The sequence below is a fragment of the Hipposideros armiger genome, unplaced genomic scaffold (assembly GCF_001890085.2).
Source record: "Hipposideros armiger isolate ML-2016 unplaced genomic scaffold, ASM189008v1 scaffold_309, whole genome shotgun sequence".
NCBI classification, from domain to species: Eukaryota; Metazoa; Chordata; class Mammalia; order Chiroptera; family Hipposideridae; genus Hipposideros; species Hipposideros armiger.
In genome coordinates, this window is record NW_017731659.1 from 205,809 (window position 1) to 222,652 (window position 16,844).

General features: G+C 48.2%; 1 protein-coding gene across 1 annotated transcript in view; it reads left to right on the plus strand.

The window, feature by feature from the left end:
• The window catches only part of SYT13 (synaptotagmin 13), a 42,010-nt gene that overhangs the window by 11,291 nt on the left and 13,875 nt on the right, over positions 1-16,844 (plus strand). Inside the window, exon 2 of the mRNA XM_019659982.1 lies at positions 16,524-16,749. Within this exon, the coding sequence (XP_019515527.1) occupies positions 16,524-16,749 (226 nt within the window). The remainder of the gene's footprint in view (positions 1-16,523; positions 16,750-16,844) is intronic.

The following is a 16,844-nucleotide window of genomic DNA, read 5'->3' on the forward strand; positions in this document are numbered from 1 at the left end:
AAATGCATCATCTAATGACCCCGTCTCTTATAGTGAAACTAGAATGGATCCTTGAAACAGCAACATGACTGTCGCCCTTTGTGTGACAGCCTCATCACAAAACATTCAGATACAAAGATGGGAAAGAAAGGAATGAAGCCGAGATTAGGTAGCCCGCTCGTAACCATGGCGTGGTCGACTTGACTTTGATTTTGGTACCTACCAGAATTCGTTCTAGGTAATAACCACCCTGTTTTTTGAGACCACTCTAAAGAGGAAATTGCCCCGTAGAATAAAAATGTTCGTTTTATGATCAAGCTACTGAGAGATAATAGGAAGCAAAGTAGACTTAGACCCCCAACCTGAACTTGAATTCAGCCTCCCACCACTTTCCAGCTAAATGACCTTCACCATTCTGAACCCCACTTTTTTCATCAATAAAACAGAAATGACAATAATACGGTTCTCCAAGGTAATAGGAAAGGCTAAATGAGATAACACTTTTGAAAGCATGCAGCAGACTCAGCACCTGGCGATTATTCAGAGTGTATTTTAAGTGTCTCTGAATCATTTTTTTAATTTATCCTTTGCCAGAGTCATGACTTGTCTGTCTCTTCGTTATGTAGGAAAGAGAGAGTCCATTACAAATATTCCAGCTGTGAAAAAAGAAAGGCTTCTGTTCGTATGGGAAGGGGAGCATGGACATTCCATTTCTAAGATATTGGTGTCAAAACACATTTCGGATCACCTACGATGTGCAAGGCACTGAGTTAGCACTGGGGACACCACAGTGACCAGAGAGATGACATCCCTGACCTGCTGCCACTCATAGTCTAAGGGTAGAGATAGATATTCATCACACAGTCGTACAAATGAATACAAATCTACAACTTTGTTAGGTGTGTAAGGGAGGCGAGGGGACTCCCACGAAGTGATAATTGACTAGTGCTCTGACCGTCAACATTTTTGGAGACCCCTTCCAGCAAAAAAAAATTGCGAGCATGTACCCTTTATACATGTATAGTTAATTCTTTGTAAAGCATATATATGCTTATGTATTGTACATATCTTTTTCTACTAATATATCACGTACATTATAAAACATTCACAAAACAAACCTTTTAAAACAATAAGATTAAAACAAATTATAAAATGAAATTCTGTTATTTTCTTCCCAGACCCCAAATGGAAGGTCTGGCACACCCCTGTGACATACAGTTCATGGTATTTACTAGGTAAAGGTTGGGGATGAGGGTTTCAAGTCTTCTTGGCATAGGACATGTGTGAAGGCGCTGTGGAAAGAAAAAAAATGTCACTTAAGAGGCACTGAAAGAAGGTCAATGTGGGTACAGCACAGAGGGCACAGGAGAGAGTGATAAGAAGTAAGGGAGACAGGCTAGGGCAGAGCCACGCAGCGCCTCCTGGGCCACCATAGGTACTTGGGTCTTTATCCCTAAAGTAGGGAGAGCTACTGAAAGGTCTCAAGCAAGATGGGACAGAGTTAGATTTGGGTTGTAAAAAGACCCTTTTGGATGTGGGGAGTGAAAGTGACAAAACCAGGAGGAAGACATGGAGAGAGGCTGTGGTGGCTTAGACCACTATCATGGTGGCAGTGGTTTGGAGAGATGTTTAGAAAATAAGTGGACTGACTTTGCCTATGGGTTGGTATAGACTTCAGGAAGGGGAATGAGTAAGAGATGACACCTGAGTTTTTCGCTTGCCCCACTGGATGGTGGTAGCAATTGTGAAACAGGGAACACTCAAAAAAGTGGAGGTCATGGATTTCAAGTTATGAGTTTGTTCACTTGTGTGCAAGGAGAGTATGAGGAGTCTTTAAACTATTTCCATGAAGAAGTCATTTGTGCCAGGTCCGGAGCTCACAGTATGGCTGTGATGTATATTGGGGAGCTGGAGATGTGTCCTTGAGAGTCATACTTAGGAGACAGCAATTGTAGTTGTGGCATGGCTGGGACCACCTAGGAGGAGAGAAGAATGAAAAGGGAAGACGTTCCTAGAACAAGTCCTGATGGACATCAACATTTAATGAGACAAGGAGAGGTGGTCAGAGAGAAGGGAGAAAAATCTCCTCCCTGTAATGTAATGTCAAAATAATAATAATAATAATAATAATAATAATAATAATAATAATAATAGAAAAAGCTTTTTAAGAGGAAGGGAATCATCAACTGGGAAGCCTGCTGCTGAAAACTCAAGCAAGATAAGACTGACAAAACCCACAGCAATTAGACCATGAAGTTCATCAGTGACCTAGGAGACCAATGATGACCTTCAGTGGGTCAAGGGACCTTTTACATTACAGAGTGTGTGGGAAGTGATGAAATGAAGAAACCACTAAGTATAGATAGTTCTAATGAGACCTGTGGCTGCAAAAGGGTGAAGAAGGTTAGGGCAGTGGTGGAGCAGGGAACAAGAAGTCAAAGGAACATTGATCACATTTGAAAACTGATGGGAAGGAGCCAGTTGAAGAGAAACATGAACCTTCAAGAGAAAAGGAGGCAGGGATTGAAAACAGCTTGTGTAAGGCTCCCACAAAAGCGGTGGGGATGGAGTGCAAGGCTCGGATGGAAGGACTGGTCTTGGAGGGAGAGAGAGAGGCATCCTCTCCCTGCAGTGTAACAGGTCTGGGATGGGCCACAGCATCTGTCCAAGCAAAGGAGGGCAGGTTTACATGTCTGTTAGCAGGGCGCTAAGGGGCCTCGATTCTCTCTGTAGGAAGTCTGAGGAGACAGAGAAAGTCCAATGTGGGCTTGAGGGAGGAGTTAGGGAAACAGTAGGATTTGCGGGCGGGACTGAGAGCCTGTCTGAGATGGGTGACCATGAATTCATCATGGAACCATCTGCCCTGTTGAGTGACTCTCCTGCAGTGCAGGACTATTGGATGCAGGCATCATGGTGTAACAGGGACTTCTAATGTTGGAGTTTTACCACTTGGCATCAGGGAAAGGATGAAGGGACAAGGCGGGTTTAGATTCTAAAAAGGCGTGGTGGTAATGGTGGCCCAGCGAATGGAATCGGGAAAGTTGCAAACTGAAGAAAGGGGAGAGAGAGTCGACGGCTCCCTGGCCTGAAGGCTCCTTTGGGTGGAAGAACAGCTGTGGAGGGGCTTGATCAGCAGCTGGGAGAAGGGGGCTGTGGCCGTGGGCACCCCGAGGGCACTATGCCCACCAGAGTCAAAGTGCTAGAACCATCCTTTAGCTCCCTCACAAGGCAGGCAGGGGTTGGGGTGAGGGCACAGCGTTAGAGTGAATAACTGATAGACTTAAAGTTGTTATTAAGATGAGCAGATGAGTCAGCAGCTGGTTAAGTCAGCAGTCATGTGCCATATGGTGTTTCTGGAATTCTTCTTTATTTTAGGAAAACATGAGACTCTAAAGAAGGAGCACCTTGAACCTATAACTTCTGAAGCCGACAGGAGGCTCAGGGCAGACAGCGCTTGCCAGGAGTCTTGCTGTTCCGGTGGCTTAGCCCGTGGAAAGCAGGGATGATGCTATTGGTGGGTTTTTAGTTCCCTGGATCACGGCCTTAAATCCAGGCAATGTCCAAAAGTGCACAGATTGGCCCCAGTGGAGCACATCAGGGCCCTTGGTGTCTGCAGGAACAGAGGAGAAAGGGTGACTGGCTGCTGCCACCACTGGAGAGAAACCAAACTCCCAATGACTCCTGCTGGTGGCCTTTGGGAGGTTGCACAAATTGCCACAGTACATGAAATGGCTATTGCGTTAATAAATAGTCTTAATAATTAAGTTGTCATGAAAACGACTGCTATAAAATGATCTGACTGTATGTACTAGATGAGTGGAGGACAACCTGCCCCTTGCTTGCTGTGTGATCGTAGGCTAAGGACTTAATCTTTCTGTGCTGCAGTGTGGCCATTTGTTAACTGTGTGGCTGTCACTGAATTGCTATGGGGATGAAATCAGATAATCCAAGTAGGGCAGTGTCTGGCCCTTTGCATCGAGAACCACCCTCCACATTCTCCTCCCCTCACCCTAACTCCGGCTCCCCCCAAACCTGTGCCCATTTTCTGCCCCCCCCCCGCCATGCCCTAGCCCCAGGAGGCCAGGTCTAGGGACGTGAACAGTGCCCAGCGATTCCTGGCCCCAGGATACTCTTTATTCCCCATTGCTTTCCTTAACCTTCCACAGCTTTGTAAAACCTGCTTTATGAAACTCACCTCAATAACTCACTTTGGATATGCCTTCTTCTCCTCTACAACCCTTATTGATAGGGTACTCAATCAATGTTAGCTATTATTATCAACCCTAATCATTAATAACAGTGAAGGGAGAGTGCGCATCGGAGTGACTGTGTACAGATTGGCGAAGTTCACAGCCAACAACGATAAAGCAAGCCCTCTGTTTGCACAAGGCTTGATTGTTTCAAAACTTCTTTTGTTTTCCGTCGGGATCCAGCCTCTAGCCTGGTGTTCTGTACATTTCGAAGCTTTTGACGCATGCTTGCCAAACAGACTCACCTGCTGATAAGAAGGTTCAAGTATTTCTCATTTCAAAGAGCTTGAAATGAGATAAGGAAAAATAGTTGACATTTATAGTAACTTGGAGCCGAATACTCTGGTGTATTACTGACGTTCCGTGGTGAAATTGCATTTTTGCGACAACATTTGTAGACTGTTGGAACGTTGACTCGTGTGATGCCGAAGGAAAATGCAATAGGTTTGTATCCCGTTTAAAAGAAGGAACAGCTACATCTGTGGATGAGAGCGGTTTTGAGTCTGCCAAAATGACAGCTGGGAGGAGCACGTTAGAAGCAGCCCCTTAGTGGCCGTCTCTTGAAATCTCCTTGCTGACCGTTTACGAAAGTCACACAGAAGACCCAGTCTGTTACCCAGACATGGCTGTAGACATCTAATGATGCTCAGGGGTTATGCTTTTTTGGAAAAGGAGACCTGAGAGGTAATAATGAAAACACTTTTTTCTTGTTGTAGCCCTCTCTTTTTCTTCCTCCCTCTCCCTACACATCACTCCACCCCTAACCACTGTCAGGTCTTCCATGGAGAAGTCTCAAGGTTTGCTGCTTCCCTTTTTTATCTTGACAGGCAGACCCTTGGACCCTCACTTCCTCTCACCTGTATTAATCCCACCATGCCTCCGGGCTGGTCTTCTCACTTCCAGCTTTCTCCACTTCAGTCTCTCCTGCATGCATCTGCTAGTTTGATTTCCTGATGCCATTCTCCTATTCATAAACTGTCAAAGTCTCTCCACTATTTGTAAAATAGAATTCAAAATAGTTGGCTGGGCATTCAAGGCCTTTCATCTCCTGGCCTCACCATTCCTTTGCAAATCCATTTCTCCACCCCAGCCTTTCTCTTTAGCAGGTTTCCCAGACTCATCATGCCCCCTGTGTACCCATGCTGCTGCCAGCCTCCCCATTTGAGATACCTCCGCCTCTCCTATCTGTAGTTATCCTAGAACGTCGGGCTGAAGCTCTCCTCTAGGAAGCCTTCTCTGATCTCATTGACCATGAAGTGTTCCTCCTTAGGTCTTCTGTAGCACACAGTTCAGACATTTGGCCTTTTAAGACTACCTTCTATACTTATTTATCTGTTTATAAGTATGCATCAGGAAGAGCATATAGCTTTTATCTTGCATATCAATTCTTATTAACTGGTAGTAGCTTCCTGGAGCCCTGGGCTGAATAGGCCAAGTCTGAGCATGACAGGAAAGAATGCTGTAATCGGCTAATCTTGTCTGCCATGGGCACAGGGTAGGAGAATTGTAGCATAAGCACTTCATGTTTCCTGTTTATGGGATGATCTCCATCATTAGATGATAAGCTTCCTGAGGGCAGGGACTAATTCATGTATCTTCTGTGGTCACATGGCAGGCAATGAGTGTGTGCTGATTTTTGTTTGATTGGCTAGAAATCTGGGGCTGCTTGATTCAACAGTTTTGGCTTAAAACCAAAATAAAGGAGAATCTATTGTAGTTAAATAGTCACTGTCCTGTTTTGAAGTCACACTTTACAACTGGGCTGTTTTTAAACTGCCAGGTTGTAAATTGATGTGCTTTCCAAGTGTCTGCACGTAAGTGGATGGATGTCTTCGATTAGTGATTCTCTGCATCACCTTTGAAGGATGATATTCACATACTTAAAGGGTTCTACAGAATTCACCTTTTTCTCTCCCACTAAGAAAAGCTTATCAGAGTGTGAAAGAGGTATCATTTGTTATAAGAATAACCTTGAATGTGCTCTAATCAATTCTTTAAATGGGTAAAAAAAAAATACCACACTTCAGTACTTTAGCTAACATTTGTAAAATATTGCCATAATACCAAGGTTAGAAATTGTTGCCTTTGTCAATGGTTTCATCAATGAGTCAAGCATCATGACTCAAAAAGTCCTATAGCTGCTCTGGAAGAAGATCCTGAATTCAATGTCAGGGAAACTGGCATATAAGCAGATTTTCCAGCCTTTAATACCAAAATGACTCTCTTACATTAAAAACATAGCCCCCACAAATAAGAAACTGAGAAAAAAATGTCTCAAGTATTCAAACGGACACTGTTGGCTAAGACCACAGAGACCAATATTAAACATGTGTGTTCCCATCTTACAGAAGTTATTGATGATGCAGGGCTGAGAACCACCTCCTGTACATGGGCTCAGTTTAACAGAAAGACTTTAAGACCCTAGTAAACCAATACGGTGCCAGGGGCCGGGGTGGGGTGTGGGGGGAATGGAAACTTTAGAAATTAAAGGAGGGCTGAGAGACTTTGCTCTGAGTCAATCCCATTAGCAACCGCCCTGTTATGGTGGCTGGAGATGGAAAGATAGGACGGGGTGAATGGAGTGGGGAGCCTGTGTCTCAGCCCCCAGATTACTGATCAGAGGGCTTTTCAGAGACATTTATAGATAGCCCAGCTTTCAAAAATGTTTATGGCAAGTGTTAGTGAGGTTATGACATAGTTTTGACATTGTCTTGGCTCATGTCACAAATGAAACGCATTTTCAGCACAAAGAATGTCAAGCTTAGATTCAGAACTGAGAGTATTAACAAAACTGGTACTCAAACATCTAGGCAGTTCATTAAAAAAAACCCAGACAACTGGGTGGGGAGAAGAATGAGGTCATCAGTCTAATCATGTGGCACCGGCCAACAAATCGAAAACAATGAATCTGGATGTTTCCATTTTTACCTGTTTATGGTTGGTATCCAGAGACATAGCCCCAGGGAACCGTGTGATGCAGTGTGTGGTTAGCAGCACTGGCTTTGGATGGACTTGGGTTCCAAGCCCAGAGCTGTCATACATTAGCTGTGGGATCTTGGACAAGTGTCACAATCTCTGAACCTCAGTTTCCTCCTCTGTAGAGAAAATACTCAAGTTATTTTTATTTATTAATAATGGTGTATAGAATAGAGAAAATAGTAGGCACTTATCTCTAGCCTTGTGTGAGGATTATATACAATCAACTTTGTAGCACTTGCAAGAACACCTGTCACACAGGGAGTGCTCAAGAGATGGCAGCCAATATTGCCATTTCAGGCCTTGTGATATTGACTGATGAGGTCAATGCAGGAACTACGCACAAGAAGTAAATCTCTAGGCCGGACCTTGACATTTTGTGGTTTCCAGTCCTGTGGAATTTTGTTTTGTTTAATGTTGTTTCTGAATTCTGTTTCCTCTGGAAATGTTGGGATAATGGCAACACTCATTGATCCTCCTCTTCTCGTGGGGCTTTAAGTTTCAGTTGTCCGCTTTGTTTTCGGAACACACCACAGACTTTGAAGCCGCTGCCTTGGTCCAGAACGCCCCTTCTCCCACTTCTCTGCCTGTCAAGCTGCTGCCTGGGTTTAGAAGGAGGTGCCCTCCGCAAGTCAGGGCCTCTGAATCTTCCTGAAAAATCTCCTCGCCCCAATACACACCCTCACCCTGCCGCCTCCCCAGGCAACATTTGCTCCTGTGTACTCTGTCTCGTATTTTGCTGGTCTCCATTATAGCAGTTATTATACTAAATTCCCTACTGCCCACGCCTCCCCTCCATACAGTGTGTGAGAGCAGGGACCAGCGTCTTCGGTGGCCTCCATCACCTAAAAAGTTCTCAGTGTCGAACAATGATGGATGAAATGAATGAGTGGATGATTGGATGGATGGCTGGCTGGGGTCGAAGGGTGGAGGTGGGACATCCTTCCACCAGCCCCAGCAGGCTTCTCCTTAGATCTATCCAAGACCTTAGAAAGATAACAGACCATTACATCTTGGTTCATTGCTCTCACCCAGACAGGGAAGTGCACAGCCACGCAGGAAAGCCTGCAGGCTCCACAGTCACGTGCCTGGGTTCCAATCCTGGCTCTGCATCTAGTTAACTGTGTGGCTTCAGACTTACGTCCTCTGTGCCTCAGTGTCCTCCTCTGTAAAGTGGGGATAACAATAACCCCCCCATGAGGTTTAAATGGAGGTGAAATGCTTACACATGATTAACGCTAGATATGATTTTCCTCCAAAAATTTAGCCCAGGAAGCCTTTCCTGGTCCTCAGAGTCTTAGTGGACACTACCCACCCCCCATTCCCATTTGTCCCTGCCTTCATAGCACTTACTCTGACCTGAGATTGCCTCTACTGGTTTTTTGTTCCCTACTCCACTGGCCGTGCTCACTCCACAAGGCAAATGATTGAATAGTGTTGCTATAGCTGATCAGCCTCTAGAGATTTCATAAATGTTGAACAAATGATTGGATGAGTGACTATCAGCAGAGAAAGGGTGGCTGTCATTACCAGTGGTGTCTCGTTCTTGCCAGGCTGGGAGGTACATTCACCCTCCTGACAGCAGGGCTAACCCACCTGCAAACCTCCTAGGCGGTTGCATCAGGTACCAGCTAGGGGGCAGGGAGGGTACTGGGTCAGCCACAAAGTAGCCTTTTTAGATTTTAAAATAACCATGGAGGGGAAAGAGACTAGCAGGAGGTGAGCCCCCAGGGAAGGGGATTTGAGAAGGGATTTGGGGCACAGACTTGTAATAAACAGAAGAGGAGGTGTTGGAAAGGATACTGAAGGATGCTGCTGTGGCTGGGTCACCATGGAAACACTCCTTGGCGCCTGGAACGGAAGATAAGCTGCTTCTTCAAAGTGAATTTCAACTTTGCAGCTTGAAATATGCTCTCCCCCTGGGCCCTGACCCTGTGCATTGGCCAATAAACAGCCAAGAAGTAGAAATCCTGGTACCAGCAGCTTCCCAGGAGCTGGAGAGCTACCAGACAAATGTTTGTGAGGAGCGGTGACTTGACTGAGAGATGAGGAGGTTGTGTCTGTGAGCAGCTCACCCTACAAGAGAACATTTCTCTGTCTACCCAGCCTGGATTTCTGGGGCCTCCCTCAAATCAGGGTGTTCCCATGTTAGCCTCAGGGAGCACCCACATCACGGTCACCCTAGGGGGCTTCTTAGACATGCAGATTCCCCAGGCTCTACTTAAGACCTCTGGGTCAAACCCCTTGGGGGGTGGTGGAGGTTTTGGGGGGTCTAAATTTGATATTTCCCCAAGTGAAACATGTGCACATCTAAGTGTGGGAACTAGCGCTTACAATCCTGTTCCTCTTTCTAAAGGGCCTGCAGGGGCAGAGCAAGGGGTGGTGGGCCAGGCAGCAGCACAGGCGTCAGTTCAATGGCAGGAAAACATTGGTGAGCAGTAAAGTATAACTAGAAATGTAAGCAGGTTGGCACATGGTCCGGAGGTACCGAATAGTGGGCTAACTCAGGGCTCTGGAGTGAGTCAGCCTGGGTTTGAATTGAGCCTCCACCACCACTAGCAGGCTATAAATCCTCATCTGTGAAATGAGATTGATCCTGATCGGGTTATTATGAGGATTCAGTGAGCTCAGATCTGAACAGTGCAGGGCACAGGTGGGCAGAGCCATACGAGAGAAGAGGCCGGAACTCCAAGTTTGGAGAAGTGCTAACAGATGCTTTTCAGACTATGAGAAATCCGCTTTTATTGTGTTCAGCCACAGAGGCTTGGGGCTAGTTGGTGACACAGCAGTTGGCCTTCCCTGACTAATGCAGGCTGTGAACAGTGGCCTGCTGCCTGTGAAGGTTCTACCAGCTGTGAGTATGTGCAAGGATGCTCTCCAGAGGGAAAGGGCAGAGAGAGCACGTCTTTGGGTTGCCTAAGAGCGTCTGCAGCTGCACCCCCAATTCTCTCTAGAAGAGTAATCTATATGGTTGAAGGAAAACTTGGACAGAGGGCCGTTTCCACTCACAGACTCAAAGTCTAGTCGTTGGTTCTTTCCTGGAGGCAAAATGACTATTTCTCTCCATTAACGTCAGCTTGACTTCCAGCATGTTGTCCAGCATAGGGACAGAGTCCTGCTTCTCCATTAGGGGAGAGTGTTGGTGTGTGGCAGGGAGGAGAAGGGATGAGCAGAGGGAGAGGGGTGCCCGCCAGGGTCCTGGGAAACATCCCAAGTCACAAAATAAACAAGGGGAAGTTTTCACACTAAAACAATCATATAGAGGCAAATACAAAAAATCACATGAATTTTCAGATAAGACTGGACATTTCAAGAAAGATACCCAATTGCTCCAGAGGCTGGCTGTTCCCTGGAGTAAGCATCCCCATTTTACAGATGAAGAAACTAGGGGGCACAGAGAGGTTAATTAATCAGACCCAAGGTCACACAGCAAGTAATTGGACTCCCAACCAAGCAGTCTTGTTTTAGAGCTTGAACAATGACCACCAGGCTATATTTCAAACTCTTGTATACATGTTATTATGCATACTTACCAGTATTAGAACCCAGAATGACGGGGGCTGGCGGGTGCCCAGCTCCCCTCTGAGGGGGCTTCACTGTGCTTAGCTGAAGACCCCAGCTGCAGTGGCCCATGTGTGGCATCATTCGAATACTCTATGTCCAACTCTTCTCTCCTTTTTGAAGTTCAAAGTCAAAGTCATCTGTGTTTAAAGGTGAAACCATCTGTCCCCTTTTCCAGCCGCTCTGCTCCCCCCACCCTCATGTAACTTCCTGGGTGATGTGATCCTTTGAGATGAAGGCCACAGTGTGAAAAAATTAATCATGTCACAAAAGGTATCACCTAACATCTCCGGTAAGGTTAAGTGTTTGTTTACAGATCATTAATTACATAATGAATTTCTTTCTTTTTTTTTTTCCAACACAAGACCCATAGGGAAGAACAGCATCTGTCTTGTCACTTCTGTGTTCCTAACATTTAGCAGAGGACCTTTCCTGTAGCAGGGCTCAATCAATATTTGTTCATTAAATGAAGGTTCGGGTCCCCACCTCCCCGTGCCATCTGTCTTAGCCTGCCTTACGGGAAAGCTGGGCTTGCTAGAAGCCTCTGCTGCTCTCCATCAGGAAGTGCTATCCAGGGATGCAGGGGGAGGGGAGGACGGTGGGCATGCACAGGGTGCGTGACTGAGCCGGCCACCAGTTGGTGTCAAAGGCAACTGCTGGGTCTCGAGGCCACATCTTCCAAAAGGCCACGGAAGACGCTGTTGGGAGGCGCCGTGAGGAGGAGGGGAGAAGAGCTCAGTTTTAGCCTTCCAGCTCGCTGTGGTCAAGTTCCCTCCATGGAGTTTTAACTCTTAACACATCTGGGTTGCCCTGGGGTGGACACAGAGTGTCCCTGGGTGTCTCACACCCCAACAGCCACTGAGAAGCCCCAGGACAGGTGACAAGAGAGGAGGGGGCGTGAGTGTGACAATGAGGCACTATGCAGCTGTGCCCACGTGAAGCTAATCGGAATCTGTACAGAGCTGGCCATGATGGGGAGGAGGAAGTGGTCCAAGGCCCCGGAGACAAGTGAGGCAGGGCCGATCCAAAGAGACACATCAGAGGGGCCCTGATGCTCCGCGTACCTCAATGCCGAGCACAGCTGGGCATTTCCTAATTATTGAATGCCCGCCTCCCCTGGAAACTTCCCCTGATCTATCCTGCATCTATATGTCCAGACCCTCTTCCCTGGGTTTAGGCGACATTTAGAGAGAATCCTCACTTCCAAATCCTGCCCCTCCTCCATCGAGGTGCAGGGCTTGAACACAGGCCCTTCCATAGGGGTCTGCTCCCCTGAAGGCCTTCTTCCTCCCAGGCATTTATGTTCTCCACCTATAATCCTTTCCTAGGCTCTCCCTCAATTCCCAAGCCTCTTTTCTGCTTCTTGGGCACTGAAGTTCAAGCTATTTAAGTGGAAGCAGAGATGCATTAGAACGATGTGGTGGAACCAGGGTTTTGAAAGGCAATAAGTAAAATTGTACAAGAGAATGATGAGATAGGTAATCAGCTGCTGCTTTCAGTATTTGAAGAGGCTTATGTACCTGTCATCAGACCCTGCTCGCGGCCTGGTCAAGGGCTATAAATTATTATCCACGAGAGGTAGCCATTGCCGCACAGGATCTTACCAGGGGAGGGCAAGGATGAACAGCAAATGAGGATGCTTTTGGCGGATGCAGAAAGGTTCAGGGATGGGGGGATGGGTGTCTGACCCTAGGCAGAGTTTCTCTATACGAGGGTCATGATGTCCTGTGCTGCTCGGTAAAAAGTGCAGTCTGGGTACTCTTGGCTGCAAGTCACAAAGACCCCAATACAAACCGGCTTAAACAGCGAGAATAATATTGCTCATGTAACTTGAAGAGCAGAGGTAGGACCGATTTGGGGTTTAGTTGAGTCAGTGGCTTAATGACACTGTCCTTGGAGACACGGCTTCCTTCTGTCTCTCCACCCTGCTGTCTACACCACCGTCAGCTTGGTCCTAAGACTGCCTCACCTTGCCGTCACAAGTCGGGGCCACATGCTTCCGGTCCAGCAGGGGAGAGAAGTTCTTCTTCTGCCGTGGGATGCAGGTCCTTCCATTCTGTCTGGGTTGGCTTCCCCAGGATAGGTGCCAGCCCCTGGGCCAGACGCCATCCCCAGGATAATGCCAGGAACTGAGAGGGTCAGGCCAAACAGAACCCCTCATCTCCTCTCTGGGAGCTGAAGTGGATCCCAGAAAACCTGGTGACTTGAAGGAAGGCAGAAGGAGAAGGGATGGATATTGGTGGACACCCAAGAAAAGCCAGCCCTACTGTTCTGGCCCTAGAGGCTATGGGGGACACATAACTTGAGACCCACTGAGCAGGGAGGCATGGGGACCCAGGCTCTGCAGAGACTTGAGGCAACACAGAGTGAACCTCACTCTGAACTGAGCCAGATGATGATTTCCCCATTAAAAATGCAAAATTGGCGAAATCTGATCACACTGGGAATTAATCAGTCTAGCCTTATTCTCAAATGATTGAACTGGGATGAAACCAAACATAAACCCCAACCCAGCCAAACAGCCTTAGTTTTGGTCCCAATAAGTGATGGGACAGGATGATCCTGAGAAGCGGATGCGCGGTCCAGCGGCCTGTGGGAAGCTGAGCGCTTTCGTGCTGATGAAGAGGAGGGGGCAGCAGTGGCCCAACCCCCAGGATGCTGCGATTGCCACGGAGAATCCAGCATCCAAGAGGAACAGGGACTGTTTTTGTTTGTTTGTTTGTTTTGTTTTGTTTGAGAAGAAACTGCAGGGTGGTTGGAAATGACACCAATACGAAGTCAAAACAAGTGGAAGCTCAATTATATACCACTTGTCAGTTGTATGATCTTGAACTTCTTTGAGCTTCCATTTCCCCGTGAAACAGTATAATAAATGTAACTCGGACTTAGATGAAATATTGGAGAGGACACCACTTTGTGAAGGATAGAGACATGGGGACATTAGTCATGACTCTGTGTGTCTTTCCCCAGGGCCCTGGTGTCAGGAACACAGCTTCCCTCCCCAGCCCTCCCTCTACCATCTAGTCACCCCTCCTTCAAGGTCTAGCTCATGTGCTGGCTCCTCTCTGAACCCCTCTCCCCCGTGTGTATTGCCTTTTCTCCCTCATCTGTCATTCACACACACACACTGCCCCCTGCCGGCGTCTGCACTGTGGTCCCGAGCTGCCAAAGGTACCTGTCATTTACTCTCTCGTTTGTGACTGTCTCCCTGACTCACCTGTACTGACAAATAAAGAACCGTGTCTCCCACTTCCTTGTAGCTCAGAATGTGGGAGTGCAGCAAGCCTTGACATCGCCTGTCACATGAGGTGACAAGTCAGAGAGGTGGAATGACCTGCTCCAGCGGTAGGGTCAGTACTAGAAGAACCAGGCCCCTTGACGACCAGCGACCCCCTTAGTGGGGTGGAGGTGCAAAGGGGACCTAATTTTGCACATCATATAGGCCCTTCCTGGGGGGTACTAGTTACTCTGTGTAACAATGACAACCGATTCTAATGGGTGAGTCCTGTGCCTGGCAAATGCTTGAGGGCAGAAAAAAGGTTGGGAGCCACTGGCACAGTGGGCTTCGGAGGCAGGCTGATATGGGTTGAATCCTGCCTCTACCCCCACCGTCTGATCTCTGCAACCTCACTCCATTTAAGGCAGAAATGCTTTTCGTGCCCACAGGTGCCAGGCCCGCTCAGCAGAGGTCACATGCAGCCTTGTGTGGGTGCATTACAGCCTCCTGGGCAGTGTTTTTGGGAGGGGAATGAAGTGTCTTCTCCCCCCCCCCCCTGAGCTCCTTAGGGAGTTCTGAGGAATACAGGAGGTGATGCACTGGCAGCAGCCTACACGGTGGCCCGCAGGAGAGGCTGGGGCAGGATTGCTGCGCCTTCTTGTGCATTCCCCATCCACTGTACAGTCGATAGGGATCATTAGGGGTGCCCCTGTCACCAAGGTCCAGCCTCCCTCAGAGTGTCAACCGGACCTAGATGTCCAGGATTTTTCCTCAAGTGAAACACAGAGGGTGAAAACGCTGTGAACACGAACTTTAAAACAGTGTAAAATTTAAGCACCGTGCACCTCCCAGGGCTGCATCCATCCCCAACCCTGCACTCCCCAGCCCCTGGGCCATTCCGGCCACTGGGTAGAGCAGCCTTGACCCCTGGCCAGCCCCTCCAGCAGCCTCAGAAGGGAGAAGCAGAGGACCAGCGTGGAGGGCAGGAAGCTTCTTGGTCTGTGTTACTGTGACTTGAAAGCCCTTGTGTGTGTGGGCTGCCCAGCCAGGGTGCCAATGTTCAAATTCCCAATCTGGTCATCAGATTTCTTGGGGACTGTCCAGACCCCTATTGTTACTCTGTTATATAACTTTGAATCCCTCAAGTTGGAGAGATCACAATCCCTAATGGAGGCAAAGAGAGATGATTCCACTCCTCGTGAGGCAGCCCCACATACTTAAGGATGGACAAGCAAGTGAGTCTGTGTGTAAAGAAAAAGATGCCCTTGGGGCCAGCCGAGCACCTCAGTTGGTTAAGAGTGCGAGCTCTGAGCAACTGCATCACTGGTTCAATTCCCACATGGGCCAGTGAGCTGCACCCAAGCTGAGCTGCAGCTGAGCTGCCAGCAGGTGGCCGGATGGTGCCTGGACTTGGGAGCTGAGCTAGTTGTGTCCTCCACAACTAAGATTGAAGGACAACAACTTGTCTGTTCCCCAATTCCCCAATAAAATCTTTTTTTTAAAAAAAGAAAGAAAAAGAAAAAGATGCCTTTTCTCCAGGTGGACTAAGTAAGCCCTTTGCCAGGGCACACAGCTGGGCAAGTGGTGCACGGACTGCATTTCAGCCCCCACTTGCCCCTCATGTAGGGACCCTTGTGCAATGCACAAACCATACAACTGAACGTGGCAGCCCTAGCGACAGGTATGTATTGCATGCTCCTTGTGAGCAGACACTGTGCTAGGTACCAGGGACACACCAGGAGCAAGACAAGACATAATCCCTGTGCATATGGAGCTCGCACACGAGCCGGAGAGACTGTCCACAAACAGGCCAACCTGGGACAAAAGCAATGTAGGGTGAGATCAATGCTGTTCAGCAAAGAGCAGGATATGGTGACAGGCTTGGGGGAGGAACTTAATTTTGAGCATGCGGAGGTGAGGGTGGGTGGCTTTGGGGAGCAGTTGAGGGGCAGAGGCCAGAGCCAGAAAGAGTTCAGCCTGTTTGAGAAGCAGAGAGCTCAGTGGCTGAAAGGGAGCAAACGGAGAGGAGTTTGGGGTGATGGGGTGATGTCAGAGGTGAGCTGGGCCAGGCTGGGCAAGTGCTTCAAGGTCACTGCAAGGAGTGTGTTCTAAGTGTGGTGGGACCACTGGCATTTTTAAGCCATTAGGTGGACAAGGGGAGGAGGGGAGAAGAAATAAGAGTGAGACCAGGAGAAGAGAAAACAAAGAGGCAAGTGACATAGAGCAGTGAGGAAGGACTACCGCGATAGGCTGGGAGAATACCTGGGGCTTGGCCGTAGAATGGTAGGAAGGATGGATGGAGGAAAGGATGGATGAATAGGGCCGACATCTCAGCAGGTTCTGGCATGACTCATGATGTAGTGGATTCTGGTGGGTCTGGAGATGACGTTTTGCTTTCCCAGGTCGTGCTCTTCAGAGCAGGGGGAAACCACAGCCCTCCTGCCTCCCGTGAAAGGTCAGGTCATCACTTCTCCCTCCGGTGGGTGGAAAACAGACAAGAGGTTCTCTTGTGGACTAACCAGAGTGATTTGGGTTTGCAGTTCAATGTTAAAAAATCCACGGAGCCCGTCCAGCCCCGAGCCCTCCTCAAGTTCCCAGACATCTACGGACCCAGGCCGGCTGTGACGGCCCCAGAAGTCATCAACTATGCAGACTACACGCTGAGGACCACGGAGGAGTCTGCTGTGTCTGCCAACCCCGCAGCCCTGAGTGACAGCCGCCTCAAGAGGCAGGTCACAGAGGAGCTGTTCATCATTCCTCAGAATGGTAGGGGCCTCCTGCATCTCACTTCCGTGAGCAGCCGTCAGGGGGTTTGCCAGCATCTCTGTAGGTGCTGGGTGTGGCACAGCCCCAGTGTCTGT